The sequence below is a fragment of the Podarcis vaucheri genome, assembly GCF_965113315.1.
Source record: "Podarcis vaucheri genome assembly, chromosome: 4".
NCBI classification, from domain to species: Eukaryota; Metazoa; Chordata; class Lepidosauria; order Squamata; family Lacertidae; genus Podarcis; species Podarcis vaucheri.
Window position 1 is genome coordinate 33,738,512 of NC_138762.1, and position 15,987 is coordinate 33,754,498.

Below are 15,987 nucleotides of genomic sequence, written 5' to 3' on the forward strand. Positions count from 1 at the left end.
CTAAAAATATAGCAGCATTTTGCTGTTCATCTCTCCCTGTGTCCTTCTTCCTCTTTCTTTTTCTATCATAGTTTTCTAAGGAACAGGGTGCTGTTTTAAATTGTAAGCATGTACAGCTCCAGGCACACTGCAAGAGTGATAGAAATATACCAGCGCAGCAAATATAGCAACAGTCACTGACACTCAAGGAATAAGGCCACAAAAGTCTTAGCAGGGCTACTAGAAATAGTACATAATTTAGGGAACAGCTGTTATCTCAAATCCCAAGCATCACTGTGCTACAGAAAACACTTAAGACTCCTACTGCATTTTAATACATTGAAGAATAGTTGGGAAAATATTCATACATGTTTATTTACACACATATCTGTTTAGAACCGTTACCAAAGGAGCAAGGATTTTGCTGTACATATTATGGCACCATTGAGGTCTTCCCCTGATGACTATGAAGTCTGTGAAGGGGACACACACACAGTCCCCTTAGTCATGAAGTGGTGAGATGCACATCCTTTTCTCCATTGAAAAGTAGAGAACTGAAGGGGAAAGTTGGAAGTCTGACATTCTTTCCCACTTCCTCTTTCCAGCTTCAGATTAATTCCACTAGATCTGATTTTTAAATAGAGCCCTTGGGAAAGTGAAGTGTGTTCTCTCTCTCTCAGAGGAGGGGAAGAGAAAGAGAATTAACCAAAGTGGGCGTTGCCCATGGTACCCGCTCAAACCTCAAACTGAGCCCATGGATCTGAAAAGTTGATGACCCTGCATGAAGCACATACTTTAAAACATAGGGGCCAACTCCTAGGAGTTGAGGTCCCTTCACCCACCCCCCATAAAACTTTTGAGGGGACTACCGCCCCCCCAGTTTATGGGCATTGCCATTCAAATTGCGTGAGTGTGCCATGTCTTGTGACCGATTATGCGGGACAGGCTTACCTGATACCCCCCCACCCTCAATATTTTATTCAAGTTGGCACCCCTGAAACAGGAGGAGGTTTGTGGAAGACACATAGGCAGAAAAAGAGTGCTGTAAGGTGGTTGAAATCACCTTGAGGATGGAGGCCTAATTTTGAGGTTGCAGGCATTCTGATGTGGAACAATGATGAGCTGCCTTTCTGGCTACACATATGCCTTGCTTGTATATTTGAAAGTAAATAAAATACTTAAAATACACCCAAAGCCAGGGATGTCCTCTGTCACCTTTGTTATTCATACTAGCATTGGAGATACTCTTGCAAAATATTAGGATGGAATAATAGATAAAGGGAGTTGTAATGGGGGGGTGATCCTATAAAGTCAGGGTATTCACGGATGAATTATTAATAACAACACAAGATCCGGAGCATTCCTGTGATGTTGGAATTAATTTAAATATATGGAAAAATTGTAGGTCTAAAAGTAAATTACCAAAAAACTAAAATGTTAACTAAAAATCTAAGTACAGGATAACAGGTCTCGCTGGAGAGACATCCAAATTTGAAAAGGAATTGATTCAAGGTAAAGGAAAACACATCTCATGGATGTATGATTTATTATTACAATGGGAGGTAAAAGAAGAACAAGTTAAAGCAGTAATAGTGAGATGGGCGCAAGACTTGGGTTATAACATTTATATGGAACAATGGGAAAAACTTTGGCAGGAGGATATTAAATTGATGGCTTGTTATAACCTCAGGGAGAATACTATGAAGATGATGTACAGATGGCATCAAACCCTGGCAAAACTTGCCAAAATGTATAAAAACAGATCACCCATGTGTTGGAGATGTAAAAAAAAAGAAAGGGTCCTATCCACACATGTGGTGGAATTGTACAGAAATCCGTGAATTTTGGAATAATATATACGAGGAACTCATAAAACTACTTAAACTTACTTTTTTTAAAAAAGACCAGAAATTTTCCTTCTAAGCATGTTGCCAAAGGAACTTGGAAAATCAAAAAGACCATTGACCATGTATGGGATAACAGCTGCCAGAATATTAGTGGCAAGAAACTGGAAGAGTCAATCAATACCAAGTATAGTGGATTGGCAGACTCTAATGGTAGAATACCTGCAGCTAGCAAAGATGACAGGAAGAGTTAGAGGTCAGACAAAACAGAGAGTCTATAAGGAATAGAGAATATATAAAAAATACTTTAAAAATTATGGTGTAAACAGAAATCTCCTGGCAGAATTAGACTGATCATTGAAATTCATATAAGGTAACGAAGGTATAATGAAAAATCTCAAGAAACAGGTAACTATGTGGTATAATGTACATAACAGATAAAGTACAATGAGAATACTTGGAAGTCTTTTTAAATGTTTGCAGCATTTTTTATATCTAATTGTGTGAATAATCATTGTAATAACAAAATACTTAATGTTGAGAAATTTCAAAATTACGTATGTTTTTTCTCTTCTTTTTTCCTTGATTTTTATACACTTGTCCTTATCTTGCATTTTTCTTTCCTTTCTTCCTTATGTTGTAAGCTTGTAATGGCAAATACTATATGGATGTATTCATTTTAACTCAATAAAAATTGACATAAAAAAACAAAAACAACAAAGCTTCCCTCATCTAAAGAAATCTAAATCCAGTAGCCCTGATTCTGGAATTTCTCAGCTCTCAGGTAAATAGGGAATACATAGCAATATAAAAGGAAAGGAGCTTTGGGCGTTAAAAAAAATATGGCGGGGGATAGTCAGCATTTCATCCTCTTGTCTCACAGTTATTTTGAAAACTGGGCCTGCATATCAGGTGCCCTGTGTCTGTTCCTATCTGCATGTCTATCTCAGCATGCAAAGCAAAGAGGCACCTGTTCATAGTCCAAGAGCCCATACTGAGAAAATTACATTGGAAGGAACAGATTATGTGGCTATTTAAATGTCTTAGGGTGTGAAATCTCCAAAAAGTGCCAGCCTTATCAGCACTTGCTGGGGTATTAAGAGAGCAGCATCCTACCCCGGGGTCCCATATTTATCTCTGAGAGCATAGGCTCTCTCAAGGTTCAAAACAAGCTCTTCTCCCTTCAAAGACACTCTGATTTGTCTACCTCACATGGAACGCCTTTTTCATTACTTCTCCAACAACACATTTTTGAATGGTAACTGAATAATTCCCAGATTATGCTAAGAGGGTTTACTTTGTCTCCAATGAAAGCACTCTGCCACCACAAAGCGGCCATGGGATCCAGGTGTCTGTTGTTCTTTATATCAGTCTTGGCAGATTTTGGAATTGAATGCCCATGTTTATCCAACCTTAGTCTGGAAGAAGATCAGTGAATGTGGATCAAGACCCTTCCAAATGCAGAAGTGTTTCTGCCCAGTTTTGGCTGTCTCTGCTCAGTGACAAAAATGGAAATTATGCTTTAGCTGAGAATGTTTTTTGGGGGGACATTTATTCTTGTTACTGCTAACTCTTAAAAAAAATACCTACCCAATGTTCTGGTCAAAGTTTCATCTGTTCTCTTTATTTAAAAACAAAAAACAAAAAACCGAGCAAAGAAATTTCAACCAGGGTCTTGCCTACATGCTCTGTTGCACTCAGCTAAAGAGAGCTGGCTAATGTACTCTGTACTCTATGTCACAGGAAACCCATGCCAATACTGTAAAATGAATGGAAGGTTCAGAAACATTGGGGACACTGTAGGGAATCCAAAGGGAACAGAAGCTTCTAAGGATGGGCCTTGCTGATATTGCCATTCAGTTGACAGTCATTGGAAAGGAAGCAAATGAACCTCTGTTTTTCGCTTGCTTGCTTGCTTGCTTGCTTGCTTGCTTGCTTTGGATATATTCACATCTGGACCATAGATAAAGATCTCAAGTCTTACTGAAATGCTTCTATGAAGAAAAATGATGACAGATTTAGGACAGACAAAAGTACGTTTTCACACATAGCATAATGAAACTATGGCATTAAACTCAACCATAGAATGTGATTATGGCCACTAATTTAGATGGGCTTAAAAGGGAATTTAAAAACATGTGTATTTTCTCTCAAATTGTGCATTTTAATTAGTGCTGGGCCAAATATTTCCTTCTCCCTCGCTTTTGTGAGTCCATTTGTGATTGCTTCTGGTGGTAAGCAAATTCTGTGAATTTCCCAAGGGGCAGCTTGCTTTTAGCAATGAGGGCTTCCCCAAAGATAGGAATAATATTTGATGGCTTGGTGAAAACTTTAAAAAGTGGATTGGTTTAACATTAAAGATTACATGGCCCAAGTTTTCTCAGTTTTTTCACACACAAAAGATTTGCCACCATTACAAACAGTGGTTATGGGGCCCTCAAAGCAGCCCTTGCTTTAGATTTTGGTTCATCTTCACTGTTAAATAGAGTCAGTGAGTACCATTGGGCAACTGGTTGTGTGAAATTTGAGGGGAATCATTCTTGTCTCATAGGGGTGTACAAGGATTGAAAAAGAGAAACAGCAGCTGTTTGGGTTCCTGTCAGGCTTTAGGATAGGAGTGACATTGCATGCATTAGCACCCTTTACATATGTATTTGCTTCTGTGTCCTGTAATGCCTGGTTAACTTGTATATTGACAAATAAACACAAACATCATCCATTCTCTATAAAGGAAACAGAGAAGAGGGGGTGAAAAAACATCATCATGTGTGCATATATTTGTAGCCATTGCCAGACTGGCTCACTTCAGTACCCAAATACCTTCTACATGAGCTGGCAAGTCAACCCAGTTTTCTTCAGGAGTTCAATTTGAGTCTCTAATTACTGGACGTGAACCTATTTCCCAAAACTCCTTATTTTACAGATCTTTCTTTCATACAAAAAAAAATCCTATTCCATTCAATGGCCTCTTAAGTAATTGAATTATGTATTTTGTCTCCTCTCAGGCAGGGAATTTGAAGGTGAGGAAGAGTTCCTGGAGATTCTGGGGATTACCCGGGAACAGTCGGGCAAGTATGAGTGCAAAGCTGCAAATGAGGTGTCCACAGCAGATGTCAAGCAAGTCCGAGTCACTGTGAATTGTGAGTATCTTTATTACCAGACTGGGGTGTGGAAAGCAACACTTAACTTCACCACATTGTCATGTTGATAACAAGAAGGAAAGTTTGCCTTACCTTTTAACCTTTGTGGGCTTGCTTCGGGGAGGACTTCAGCATAGAAAACTAGTTTGATATCCCTGCTGAGCTATCAATATCCATTACTTTAGCCCAGCGTTGGCCCAAGACATTTTGGTACCACAAAATGGTGCCCCTACAGCCTACTAGGCAAGAAGGGTTGAGTGAAGATCTTAGTCAGGAACAAAGGAAGAAGGAAGGTTGACATCAGGATCTCCTGCCTCTGTGGACCCTTCTGCCTGAGGCTGTTGCTTCACCTTGCCCCATGGATGGGCCAGTCATGTCTCAGCCTCTACTTTATGGGTATCCACGGGGCAGAGGAAATAGCAAGGAGGGACATTATCTTCCATCCTGGGATGGACCACAATCCCCAGATTCACAGCTTTAGTTTTCACTTTTTTAAACAAAAAATAAAGGTTAAGATTCTGGCAAAATGTCCAGGCACTATTCTTCTTGGTTCTTTGTGAGGAACTAGTCTGCTCCCCACTTTGAGTGTTTAAAATTACCCTCTGCACTCCGAAAGAATTGCTATCAATACTTCCCATCTGAAGAATGTAAAACTGTACTTCTCTTTTTCCTTTTCAGTATGATTTATTTATTTATTTTGGAACACATTTCAAAAAAAAAAAGGAGTATCAAAAAGCAAGAACAGGATAGAACAGTACTACAAAGGGAAAAGAAAACTCACTGTTTAATAGACCTTTATTATATCATGTGGGAGGTTGTGTAACAAAGTGAAGCAGCCTAAGGAGAAGCTCACCTTCTATTGAGAAATCTGGATGTGTAAGCTATGTAGCCGAATCATAGGCCAAAAAAATATGCATGTATATTTGATTGGAATAATACACAAATTACTCAACCTATACAAAATCATGGATAACCATGGAATGCAGCGAAGTAGCTTCTGTCATACATCCTAACACAATCTGGATCTTTGTCTACATGAGATTTGTGCTAGTTCACAGTAGAAGAAGTAGTTGAAGAAGAAGAGTTTGGATTTGATATACCGCTTTATCACCACCCTATGGAGTCTCAAAGCGGCTAACATTCTCCTTTCCCTTCCTCCCCCACAACAAACACTCTGTGAGGTGAGTGGGACTGAGAGACTTCAAGGAAGTGTGACTAGCCCAAGGTCACCCAGCAGCTGCAAGTGGAGGAGCGGGGAATCAAACCCAGTTCGCCAGATTACGAGTCTACCGCTCTTAACCACTACACCAAACTAGCACAGTAAAATCAGTGGTGGACTTTGGGCTTTAAAATTTCAGCAGGGCCTTGTTCAACACCAAAATTCAGCACCCCCCACCTCTCACCTTTCGTTGCTTGTCATTGTTGTGCCGTCCTCAGTAGTGCCCTCTTGGCTCAGTGCCCAGTGCAGGCAAACTGGTCCCAGTCCCCTAAATATAGGATATAGGATTGTATCCTAAGGCTGCAGCACACACACTAGAGATGGGCACAGCACTGAGCACAGTAAGATTTACTTCTGAGTAGACTTGTTTAGGATCACACTGCCAGTCATACTTGTGCAATATAATAATCACTATTATTTTCACATATAGAGAATCACTAGTTCTCTGACATTAAAGGAGATTGGAGAGGGTGCAAAAAAAGACCTGACAATAAGTAACTGTAAAATGTGAAATGCTGTAATTACTATCTTCTGAGTGACCACATCTGTATGCAAATGGGTGCCACATTTCTTTATTATTTTCTCCTAATGGCCTTTGTTTGCCATTTTTTCTGAGATGAAGTGCCCTTTCTTATTAAATAGCATCATTCTAATGAGATCGTTATTTAAAAGCCTATCCTACATGTAGGCATGAGATATTTACCCTTCCATTGTGGGATAGATAAAAGCAGCAGGGAATACAGCTTGTTTCCAAGATCAAAACTCCTGGCTTCCATTATATTATCATAACAAAGGGAGCAGCCTAACTCAACTCTTTCTTAACTTCTCTTCAACTTGATAGACATAAAAGCAAAAGAAGAGTCCTTCTAGATCAGAGCAGAGCCCCATCTCATCCAGCATTCTGTTCCTACAGGAGCCAACGAGAAGCCTATGGGAAGCTTATTATTATTATTATTATTATTATTATTATTATTATTATTAATTTATACCCCGCCCTCCCCAGCCAAGGCCAGGCTCAGGGTGGCTAACAAGCAATAATAAAAACAAGTTGAATGAATACAACTTAAAAACAAGATTAAAATACATTAAAATATTGAAACATTAAAATATTAAAATGCAGTCTCATCACAGGAGGAGAAAGGAAAAAAAGAAGGTGTAGGAGTGACTTGCCCAGTGGGCACAATATTCTCCTGCTGGGTTGGGTTGCCACTGTCCTTTGAGTAAATAATTTGAATATAAATTATATTTGCATAAATTTGCATAGGAGTAAACCATAGCAAAAAACAAACAAACACCTGCTTTGTTTTCAGACGATGTGGATGCATCATCTTAGAAGAGGCATTTCCTCACGCATAAAGGAAATGCTTCTTTCGAGTTGCCACTCAAGATGTGCAGGTATAAATATTAGGGGTGTCCAGTGGCCACAAGATTCAGTTCAGATCAAAATTCAACACTTCGGAAAACAGCCTGCCTCAGTCCATAGACTGCCTTATTTGACTTGGGGATTGTCTGCCTTTTCCTCATTCCTTCCCCTCCAAATACACTGCTGGAAAATAATAATAAAAATTAAGCTTTAAAAAGGTGGATGAGATTTGTAGCCATAGCAGCTGCTCTAGGGTGCATAAAACCTGGAAAATTGCAAACAGATTGGTACAGAAACATTTGTCAGGGGCACTTTTAAACTTTGCATTTTTAAAAAAGAAAAAGAAAGAAAATATCTACATTGTTTTTATTTGGGGGAAAAATTGGATTATATTTGTAAGGAAGTTCGTTCCTTCTAAAAGCATGAATTCTGCTGAATTTCAAATGGATAACTGCAGTAGCCATTACAGTTTGTGAGTCTACTTTGTTTCCTTACCTGCACTCATGACTGAAAAACCAAAAAGTGGCTGTAACGTTATTTCTTCTTACAGAAGTAGGTGAAATTTGAAGGCATAGTAGCCAGAATGGATAATGCTGGCCAAATAACAGGCAACATGTCTGGGAGCTTTTGTAGCAGGCATCCTTAAAAGTTGATTTATTTAAGGAAACGCCTATAACTTATTTTATTATTATTTGGGGGCAAAATTGGGGCAGATAGAGTTGAGCTACTCTTGTTTAATTTCTCAGCCCAACTCCTACCTTCTAGTCATATAGAGTATGTTCTTTCTTTCTTTCTTTTTCTTTCTGTTTTCTTTTTTTGCTGTTAATGGCTAGTCTGTACTGGTGTGCTTTCAATAAGCACCTTAAAGCCTGGTTGCTTGTTTATAGCCTTTGGGGAAGTTAATGAGGCCAAAAATATCGCAGTTGGAGATATCTTGCTTAGTGTCTAACTGAGGTTTATGTAAGATTGAGAAAGAGGAAATTTACATTAAAAATAGACTCAAATACACTCAAATTTGACTCTCTCTCTCTAAAGGCTTTTGTTTGTTTGAGCTGTCATTGCACATTTTATTTAGCAGTGGCTCGAATTAAAAATGCACAATCTAAACACAACACTGCAGATTGCAGCTCTAGCACATAGCTGGCTTTTTGTGTTAGGAATAAAGCAAAACCTGGAACGCTATTAATCTATGGGAAAGATGCTGGAAATTATTTTTAATGAGCCATCATTACTTTTACCGGATGTAGTTTGCCAGTTACTAAAAGCAATTCTGTACTATTTTTCCCAGTGCACATCATCACCATTATTTAATATTCCACTGTTCTGTGTGGAATACAAGCAAAGGTGACGGTGTGGTTAGCATGCTGTACTTAGACCAGGGTACCTGAACTGGAATCCCATGAAGTCCCTGACCTTGGCCTAGGCACTCTTTTGCCCACCTCTCCCCCCACAAACTACTTCATGTGAGGATAAACAGAATGCGCTCCATGCAGGCTATTCTGAGAGGAAGGGCGGGATACAAATGTGACAAATAAGTACCGTATTTTTCTGTGTATAACACGCCCCTGTGTATAAGACGGCCCCTATTTGGGGGGACTCAAAATAAGAAAATGGGGGGAGATTGCCCCCGTGTATGATGACCCCCCCTTTTAAAACATTTTTCCCCCTCAAAAAACTAGTCTTATACAAGAAAATGTACGATACTTGAATTTGAACAAAAGCACCAAGTGGGCAGAAAACTTTGATTTCACTTATGCATTTGGGTTCTAAATTTGCTGCTCAGAAAAAGTAACCCTTAGCTCACCCAATGCAGCCACCAGTCTTAGTGTGTTGTAGTAATGAAAACAACAGTTTTAATACCATAAAGAATTTCAAAAAGAGGTTAAAAAATAAAACTCCAATTAATGCCCTTTTATAGAAACCATCATTCCCATGTCATTCAAGTCATAAGAAACAAAGTTACAGATTAAAATTACAGTAAAGGTAAAGGTAAAGGACCCCTGACAGCTAAGTCCTGTCATGAACGACTGTGGGGTTGCGGCGCTCATCTCGTTTTACTGGCCAAGGGAGTTGGTGTTTGTCCACAGACAGCTTCCAGGTCATGTGGCCAGCATGACTAAGCTGCTTCTGGCAAAACCAGAGCAGCGCACAGAAACGCCATTTACCTTCCCGCCAGAGCGGTACCTATTTATCTACTTGCACTTTTTGGGGTGCTTTCGAACTGCTAGGTTGACAGGAGCTGGGACCGAGCAACGGGAGTTCACCCCGTTGCGGGGATTCGAACTGCAGACCTGCTTGGCAAGTCCAAGAGGCTCAGTGGTTTAGACCACAGCGCTACCTGCGTCCCTAAATTACAGTAGCACATCTAAAATCACCCCAAAGAATAAGTAACATATGGCAGAGAAGGGATGGACAGATCAGGCTGTGCCTAAACTGGGGCACTTTAACAGGTGCCCATGCATAAGTGTGTGGTGCCCAGTTTGCACATATTAATATGCAAAACAATAATTAAAAAGAAAGATCTGCACACACAAAATCATACATAAGTAAATCCCTAAATCTCTTACTAATCACAAAATACATACTAAAATATGTGTTTTATTCAATGTATGCATTTCTAAATGTATTTAAACCTACAATGCACATCTTAGTGCATTTTGAACAGACAGCTGTATTGCAAAATTCAGAGAAGAGCAGAAACCTGAGGATAATTACTATCCAAGGGACACATTATTCTGGGACCTGCAGATCAGGTCAGTTCACATTGGATTTTACAGAAAACGACTTCTGCAATCAACCCTGGCACAGAGTAAACAGATGTTTAAATCAATATGTTTATCCTACAGCTAAAAAAGTTGACTTGAATATATTCTTCTTGCGTTTATCTGTTGCAACTACAAATCTGACTACCCTTGTAATAGGGCAATGTTGTTTAGAATATTTTGTATTGAACAGGTGTTGTCTTATTTGCCACCTTTGAGAAAAGGGGGTGTCATTCAGGATCCACTGAGATGCTATAGATGGAAAATTAATATGAGTTTGAGTTTCAACTGCACCCTTCCCATGTATGCTATAACCCCCAAAAGCAAAATCAATGCCTGGATGAGAACAGCTGGTGGAAGCCAGTCCCTTCTCTTCATGCATTAACTATTCCCTGTTTTAGTTGGCCGAGCAGGGCTAAACTCTTTCTTCACAATGCTCTTTTAATATCAGCCTTTGGGGGTATAGGAAGCATAATTTGTATCAGATTATATAGTTGCACGGTTTCTCCACCCTTGGATTATTGTTTAATTTTTGTTTATTACCCCTCCTAAAAGAAAGGATATAGCAGGAAGGGGGGCAAGGATGAAGGGTGATATACAAACTTAAGTAAATATATAAATAAATTTATGATCTAGGTAAGATTCCTATATTGCAGGGGGTTTGAACTAGATGACCCTTGGGGTCACTTCCAACTGGGGTCACTTCCAATTCTTTGATTCTATGATTCTAAGTATGAAAAGGGCAGCAAAAGGACTCTTAGTTTTCTTTCTTTCTTCTTTCAGTCGTTGGAAAGTGATGTCACTCAGTCATTCCCACCTAACACAAGAGGGAAAACAGCTCAGTGTTGGAGCATGTGATTTGCACACAGAACAGGAGTGCCAGCTTGGCCCCGCGACCGTGGGTGTCTGGGGCCATGGGTGCCATGCAGTGTGCATGGTCCTGGCACCAAAATTTGTGGGTGCTTGGCTCCTTCATGGGGAATTTGGTGGGTGCTCGGGCTCCCAGGGCCCCAGGGAGTTGGCACCTATGACATAGAAGGCTTCAGGTTCAACCTCTAGAATCTGTTGGGCTTGGTAGACAAAACAGCATGGCCAGATATGATACTGTGGAACAAATTGAGAAACATCCCGAATCTGTCGGGCTGCCACAGCTAAATCTGCATCCAGATTAGGGAAGTGGAGCAGAGGAATCTCTTTCTGCCATCCTTGTCCTTCACGATCGCTTGCCCTTCATTTAAGGTATCAGCATTCTTAAGAAGTAGCATATATCTTTCATGCAGCCTGTCCTTATGTACGAGTTCTTTGAAGTAAGCCCATGGAGTTCAGCAGAGCTTATTCACAAGTCAGTGTGCATGTAGGATTTTAGTGCTTCGTATCAGATGGTCTACTAAGAGAAACGGAGCTGGGGGTAAAAGTCAGAACAGCAGCTATTTTTGTATTTTAGTCACTTGTTCCTCCTCTAGAAACATAACAACATAAATAAATAGCAAGTAAATACAGGCCTTTTTCAGATCCAGCCAGACTATTTCAACTTCCCTCACAATACCTTCTCAGCAAAGGGGAACTGCTGTTTTTTCTTAGCAACTGAAATCAGTTGGCCTGGAGTCCCTTAGACAGGGCGATGGGCGAACGGGATTAAAGCCAATGGAACTGGCCAAGGGCCTGCCTAGAATGTCTCTCTTAAAGTGTTGTGGAGCGTGGCTAATATGAAGAATGCTGCTGAAAGTGAGAGAGTCAGCTCCTTGGCAGGGAACAGGAATACAAAGCATTGCTAGGCCTGGTGGTGTAGCTTTCAGGTCTGTAGAAAGGTATTTGTTCATTTCATGACTCATCTCGTGTGTGAGGTCCAATGGAGCGGAAATGGTTTGTCTCGCTGCAGATGGCAAAGAGATTTACTGCCGACAAAAATACATTCGCACAGTGAGGTTTTGAAAAAACACCCGGCACTTCTCCTGGTGTTTGCCTTCTTTATCCCTAGGTCTCATAGCAAGGTCGAGTTCTTGAAATAAAGATTTTGTGCTAACTAAACAGGGCATATTATATTCCCCACAACCACCGCTTTTGTGTATAAAAACACATTTCCTTTTTCCAAAGGGATCTGATCCCTTTTCTCTCGAAATCATAACAGCTTATTTCTGCAAACTCAGTAAAAAAACAGGAAAGCTGTGATCCTGACAGCCGCAACCACTCAACCACAGAAATGGTGGTGGTACTGTTGATAACAAAGGAGGAAACACCCTGAAGTAATATCCTACATCAGCCTTTGTCAGACTTGTATCCTTCAGATGTTTTAGATTACTACAACTCCCATCAGCCACAGTCAGCATACAGTATACTGATTGGAGTTGCTGGGAATTGTAGGGGGGGGACTATGGAGGGCACTAGGTTGGCAAAGATAGACCTACACCTATGGCTGGACACTTTGATACTAAAGTAGAAGCACATGAAGCAGTCATTGTAGGTAAGGTGCATGTGTGGCATGCTCCACCAAGGACACAGATGTCAGGATAGCAAGAGGGGCCTCAGAGATGGGCCGGAGTAAACCACACTTGTGATTCCTCAGCTGCTTCAACCAGCAGTTCCAATAATGACCCCCAATCAGCTCAGCTTGTCTGCAACATTCACCCATCTTAATCTTCTCCCTTTAATTTCCATTGCTGCTTTTATCCCCTTGTAACAGGTGAGTGACTCGTAATTGCTTGTTTCCTTCACTTTTGTCATTTTTTGGCAACCTTAATGTCACCTTCCATTCAATGGGTCTTTCTGCTTCATGCAAAAGTGTAGATAAGCTTGGGTATCTACTGCTTTGAACGGCTTTGTTCCTCCCATCATGGCTCCAAAAAGTCTTTCTCTCCTGCAGACCCTCCGACTATCACGGAATCCAAGAGCAATGAATCTGCTACCGGACGACCAGTTTCGCTTAAGTGTGCAGCCTCTGCTGTTCCTACACCTGATTTTGAGTGGTACAGAGATGACACTAGGTAATTATACCGCTTATATATATTTTCATATGTTATCTTTGATGTCTAGTAAAAGGAAGAAAGAAACCTAAGGCCTCTTGTTCTATCTACAATCAGTGTTTTACAACCTACATTTTAAAATGGATTTTGCTTAAGGAGATAGTGCAGTTAATTCACTGAACACAACAAAACACAGTGTTGTGGGAGGGAAATGGGGGATAAAATGGGTGTTTAAGGGCCCTCCCATGACCCTACCCTTTCTGCACGGGATATACCACTCACAACCAAATTTATCAAGGATACACATCGCATTTGAAGACACATGATGGAAGGCAATGTGTAGGTTTACTCAAAGTATACTACAAAGTCTCCTACAACTCTGTCCAAAGTCAGTGGTGATTCAAATAGAAATCCAACTTGCAGTCATCCCATTCTTACTGCTGCGAAATACACAGTCCATACAAGAGCCACACTGTCTGAGTTGATCAACTCTGTGGTGAAGCTGCTTGCCTTTATCTCATTTTTATTCCTTGCTTCCCTTGTCTTCTTCCACTTTTAGCTTTTTCAAAGTTTTTTCTGGTCTTCATGCAAGTATTAATAATTATGATTTGTGAAGAGCTTAAAATACAAACAAGCCAAGCACAAGGCACATAAAATGCAAGTCCTGCTGAAGGGCTTGGAGTCTAATTTAGATAACAAAGTGGCAGAAACAAGAGTAATATTTATTATTTATGAACTACTTAAAAATCTATAACTCCATCCCTCTCCCTTTTCTTTCTAATTCTTTATTCTTATGTCCCCACCCTTATCTCTTGTTCATCTTTGGTCCCAGTTTTCCTCTCTCTCTGTTTATTTACATGTCTGCCTTCTAGTCTCTATATAGTTTCATTCTTTTCTCTTAGCATATGAGGAGCATATGAGGAATGACTTCATACCATTACTGTATTTACCAATTACTTTTCTTGGTTCTCAGGATAAATAATGCCAATGGTCTGGAGATCAGGAGCACAGGGAGCCAATCTTTCCTAACAGTGGCCAACGTCACTGAAGAACATTATGGCAACTACACCTGTGTGGCTACCAACAAACTGGGAATCACAAATGCTAGCCTATTTCTCTACAGTAAGTATGGAAGAGGGAAGAAAAAGTCCAAGTGGGTTTTTTTAAAAAAAATATGCATATATTGCAGTAAGAAAAGGATTCCCAAATAAAGTTTCCTGTACTGTCCTTCTTCCACCCATTTACCCCATGAAAAATCTCTCCAGAGGGCCAGGAGCCCCTCTTGAACAACTTAGGATATGGCGTGGGGAGCTACTAAAGAATCACTCCAAACATGGCAGGCCACTGCCAAACCTGAGGTGATATACTACTCCCTTGGCAGCCTCTCATGCCGTGGTCTACATTGTGTGGGTGTGTGGGCTGATCTTCTGTAGGCCCCTTTCCCAGGGGCACTGGTGGCTGAACTGGAGAGGAGGCATGGAGACTTTTCCTCTGTGAATTTTCTTACCATTACAGTAAAAGACATGGCCACATTCATCCTTGAAATCCAATGCTGTAAGAAAAGGCAACCTGCTCTGTCCTTGTTCAACATAGAACATGGAAAAAAACCACCATCATAATCTATTTAAAGAGAAAACTGGTACCAGACCAACGTGTGGCCAAAACAATGAAAAGGCCTTTTGAACACTTGGTAAGACGATGGAGGTTAGCAACTGGGAGAAAGAAAGGGGAGGCTGGAAAAAGTGCAGAAATGAGAAACTGAAAGGGGAATAAGGTCACAAAGCAGAAACAGAACTGGAAAAAAATGACTTGGAAGGATGTGACTGTTTTCAGAGACTATGAGAACAGATGATACTAAATCTCAGGGCCGGCCCCCATATGTGGCAAGGTGAGGTGACTGCCCTAGGTGGCAGGCTTAACAGGGTCAGCAGATCTTGATGTAGATCTTTATTCCCCCTTGTTCCTAGTGTAGATCACTCACCCCTTCTTCCTTGGCAGGGAGGGGAGGCTACATTTTGTGGATCACCTCAGGTGCCAAAATGTCTTTGGCCAGTCCTGCTGAATATAAGGGAAAGGTGAGGAAGTCTGTGCTAACTAACTATAGCTGAATGTGTTTTTGTACACAAAATTACTAACTGTAGGTCATTCCTAATGTTGAACAGTAGCCCTGCATTTCAACTTTCTATTAGCCCAACATGCAAACCATAAAAATGGCATTTCAGTTGCGTTATAGATAGTCTTAAATCCAATCCATATTTCATGTCTAGAAAAGGCTGTGAGACTATAAGAGATCATTCTGAAAGCAAATTCTGGTTTTAGGTGCAGAATCGTATCTTCCAATTTTATTTTTTAAAAGAGAATAATTAGGCTAAGAAATCAGCTGAATTATTCACTCCCCCCACACACCCTTTGCTGGATTCTATTTTATGAACATTTTTCTTCTCTTAATTCTTTATTAATTTGACTAAAAGAAAAAGGAATCAGCATGATTTCCTAACTAAACATGACCTTGCTTTGCAGTTGTTTCCAGGAAATCTAATCAAACCTTCAGATCAGACCTGACATATCCAAGGTTTACTTCTCTGTAATAAATTTCTAAAGTTCAGTCCATAATCTCCCCTGGACATTATATATGGAGTTGGGGGCTATTATTTCTTTTTCTATCAGCAGTTTCTTTATAAGGTCTTCATTGATTTGAAATATCCCTGAGGGCAAACTCA

The 15,987-nt window shown here is 40.2% G+C and overlaps 1 protein-coding gene across 1 annotated transcript in view; it reads left to right on the forward strand.

The window, feature by feature from the left end:
• Positions 1-15,987, forward strand: part of LSAMP (limbic system associated membrane protein) — a gene marked incomplete at its 5' end in the record, with an annotated part of 349,538 nt that overhangs the window by 292,331 nt on the left and 41,220 nt on the right. Inside the window, 3 exons of the mRNA XM_082221195.1 lie at positions 4,829-4,963; positions 13,168-13,288; positions 14,241-14,389. Of these exons, the coding sequence (XP_082077321.1) occupies positions 4,829-4,963; positions 13,168-13,288; positions 14,241-14,389 (405 nt within the window). The remainder of the gene's footprint in view (positions 1-4,828; positions 4,964-13,167; positions 13,289-14,240; positions 14,390-15,987) is intronic.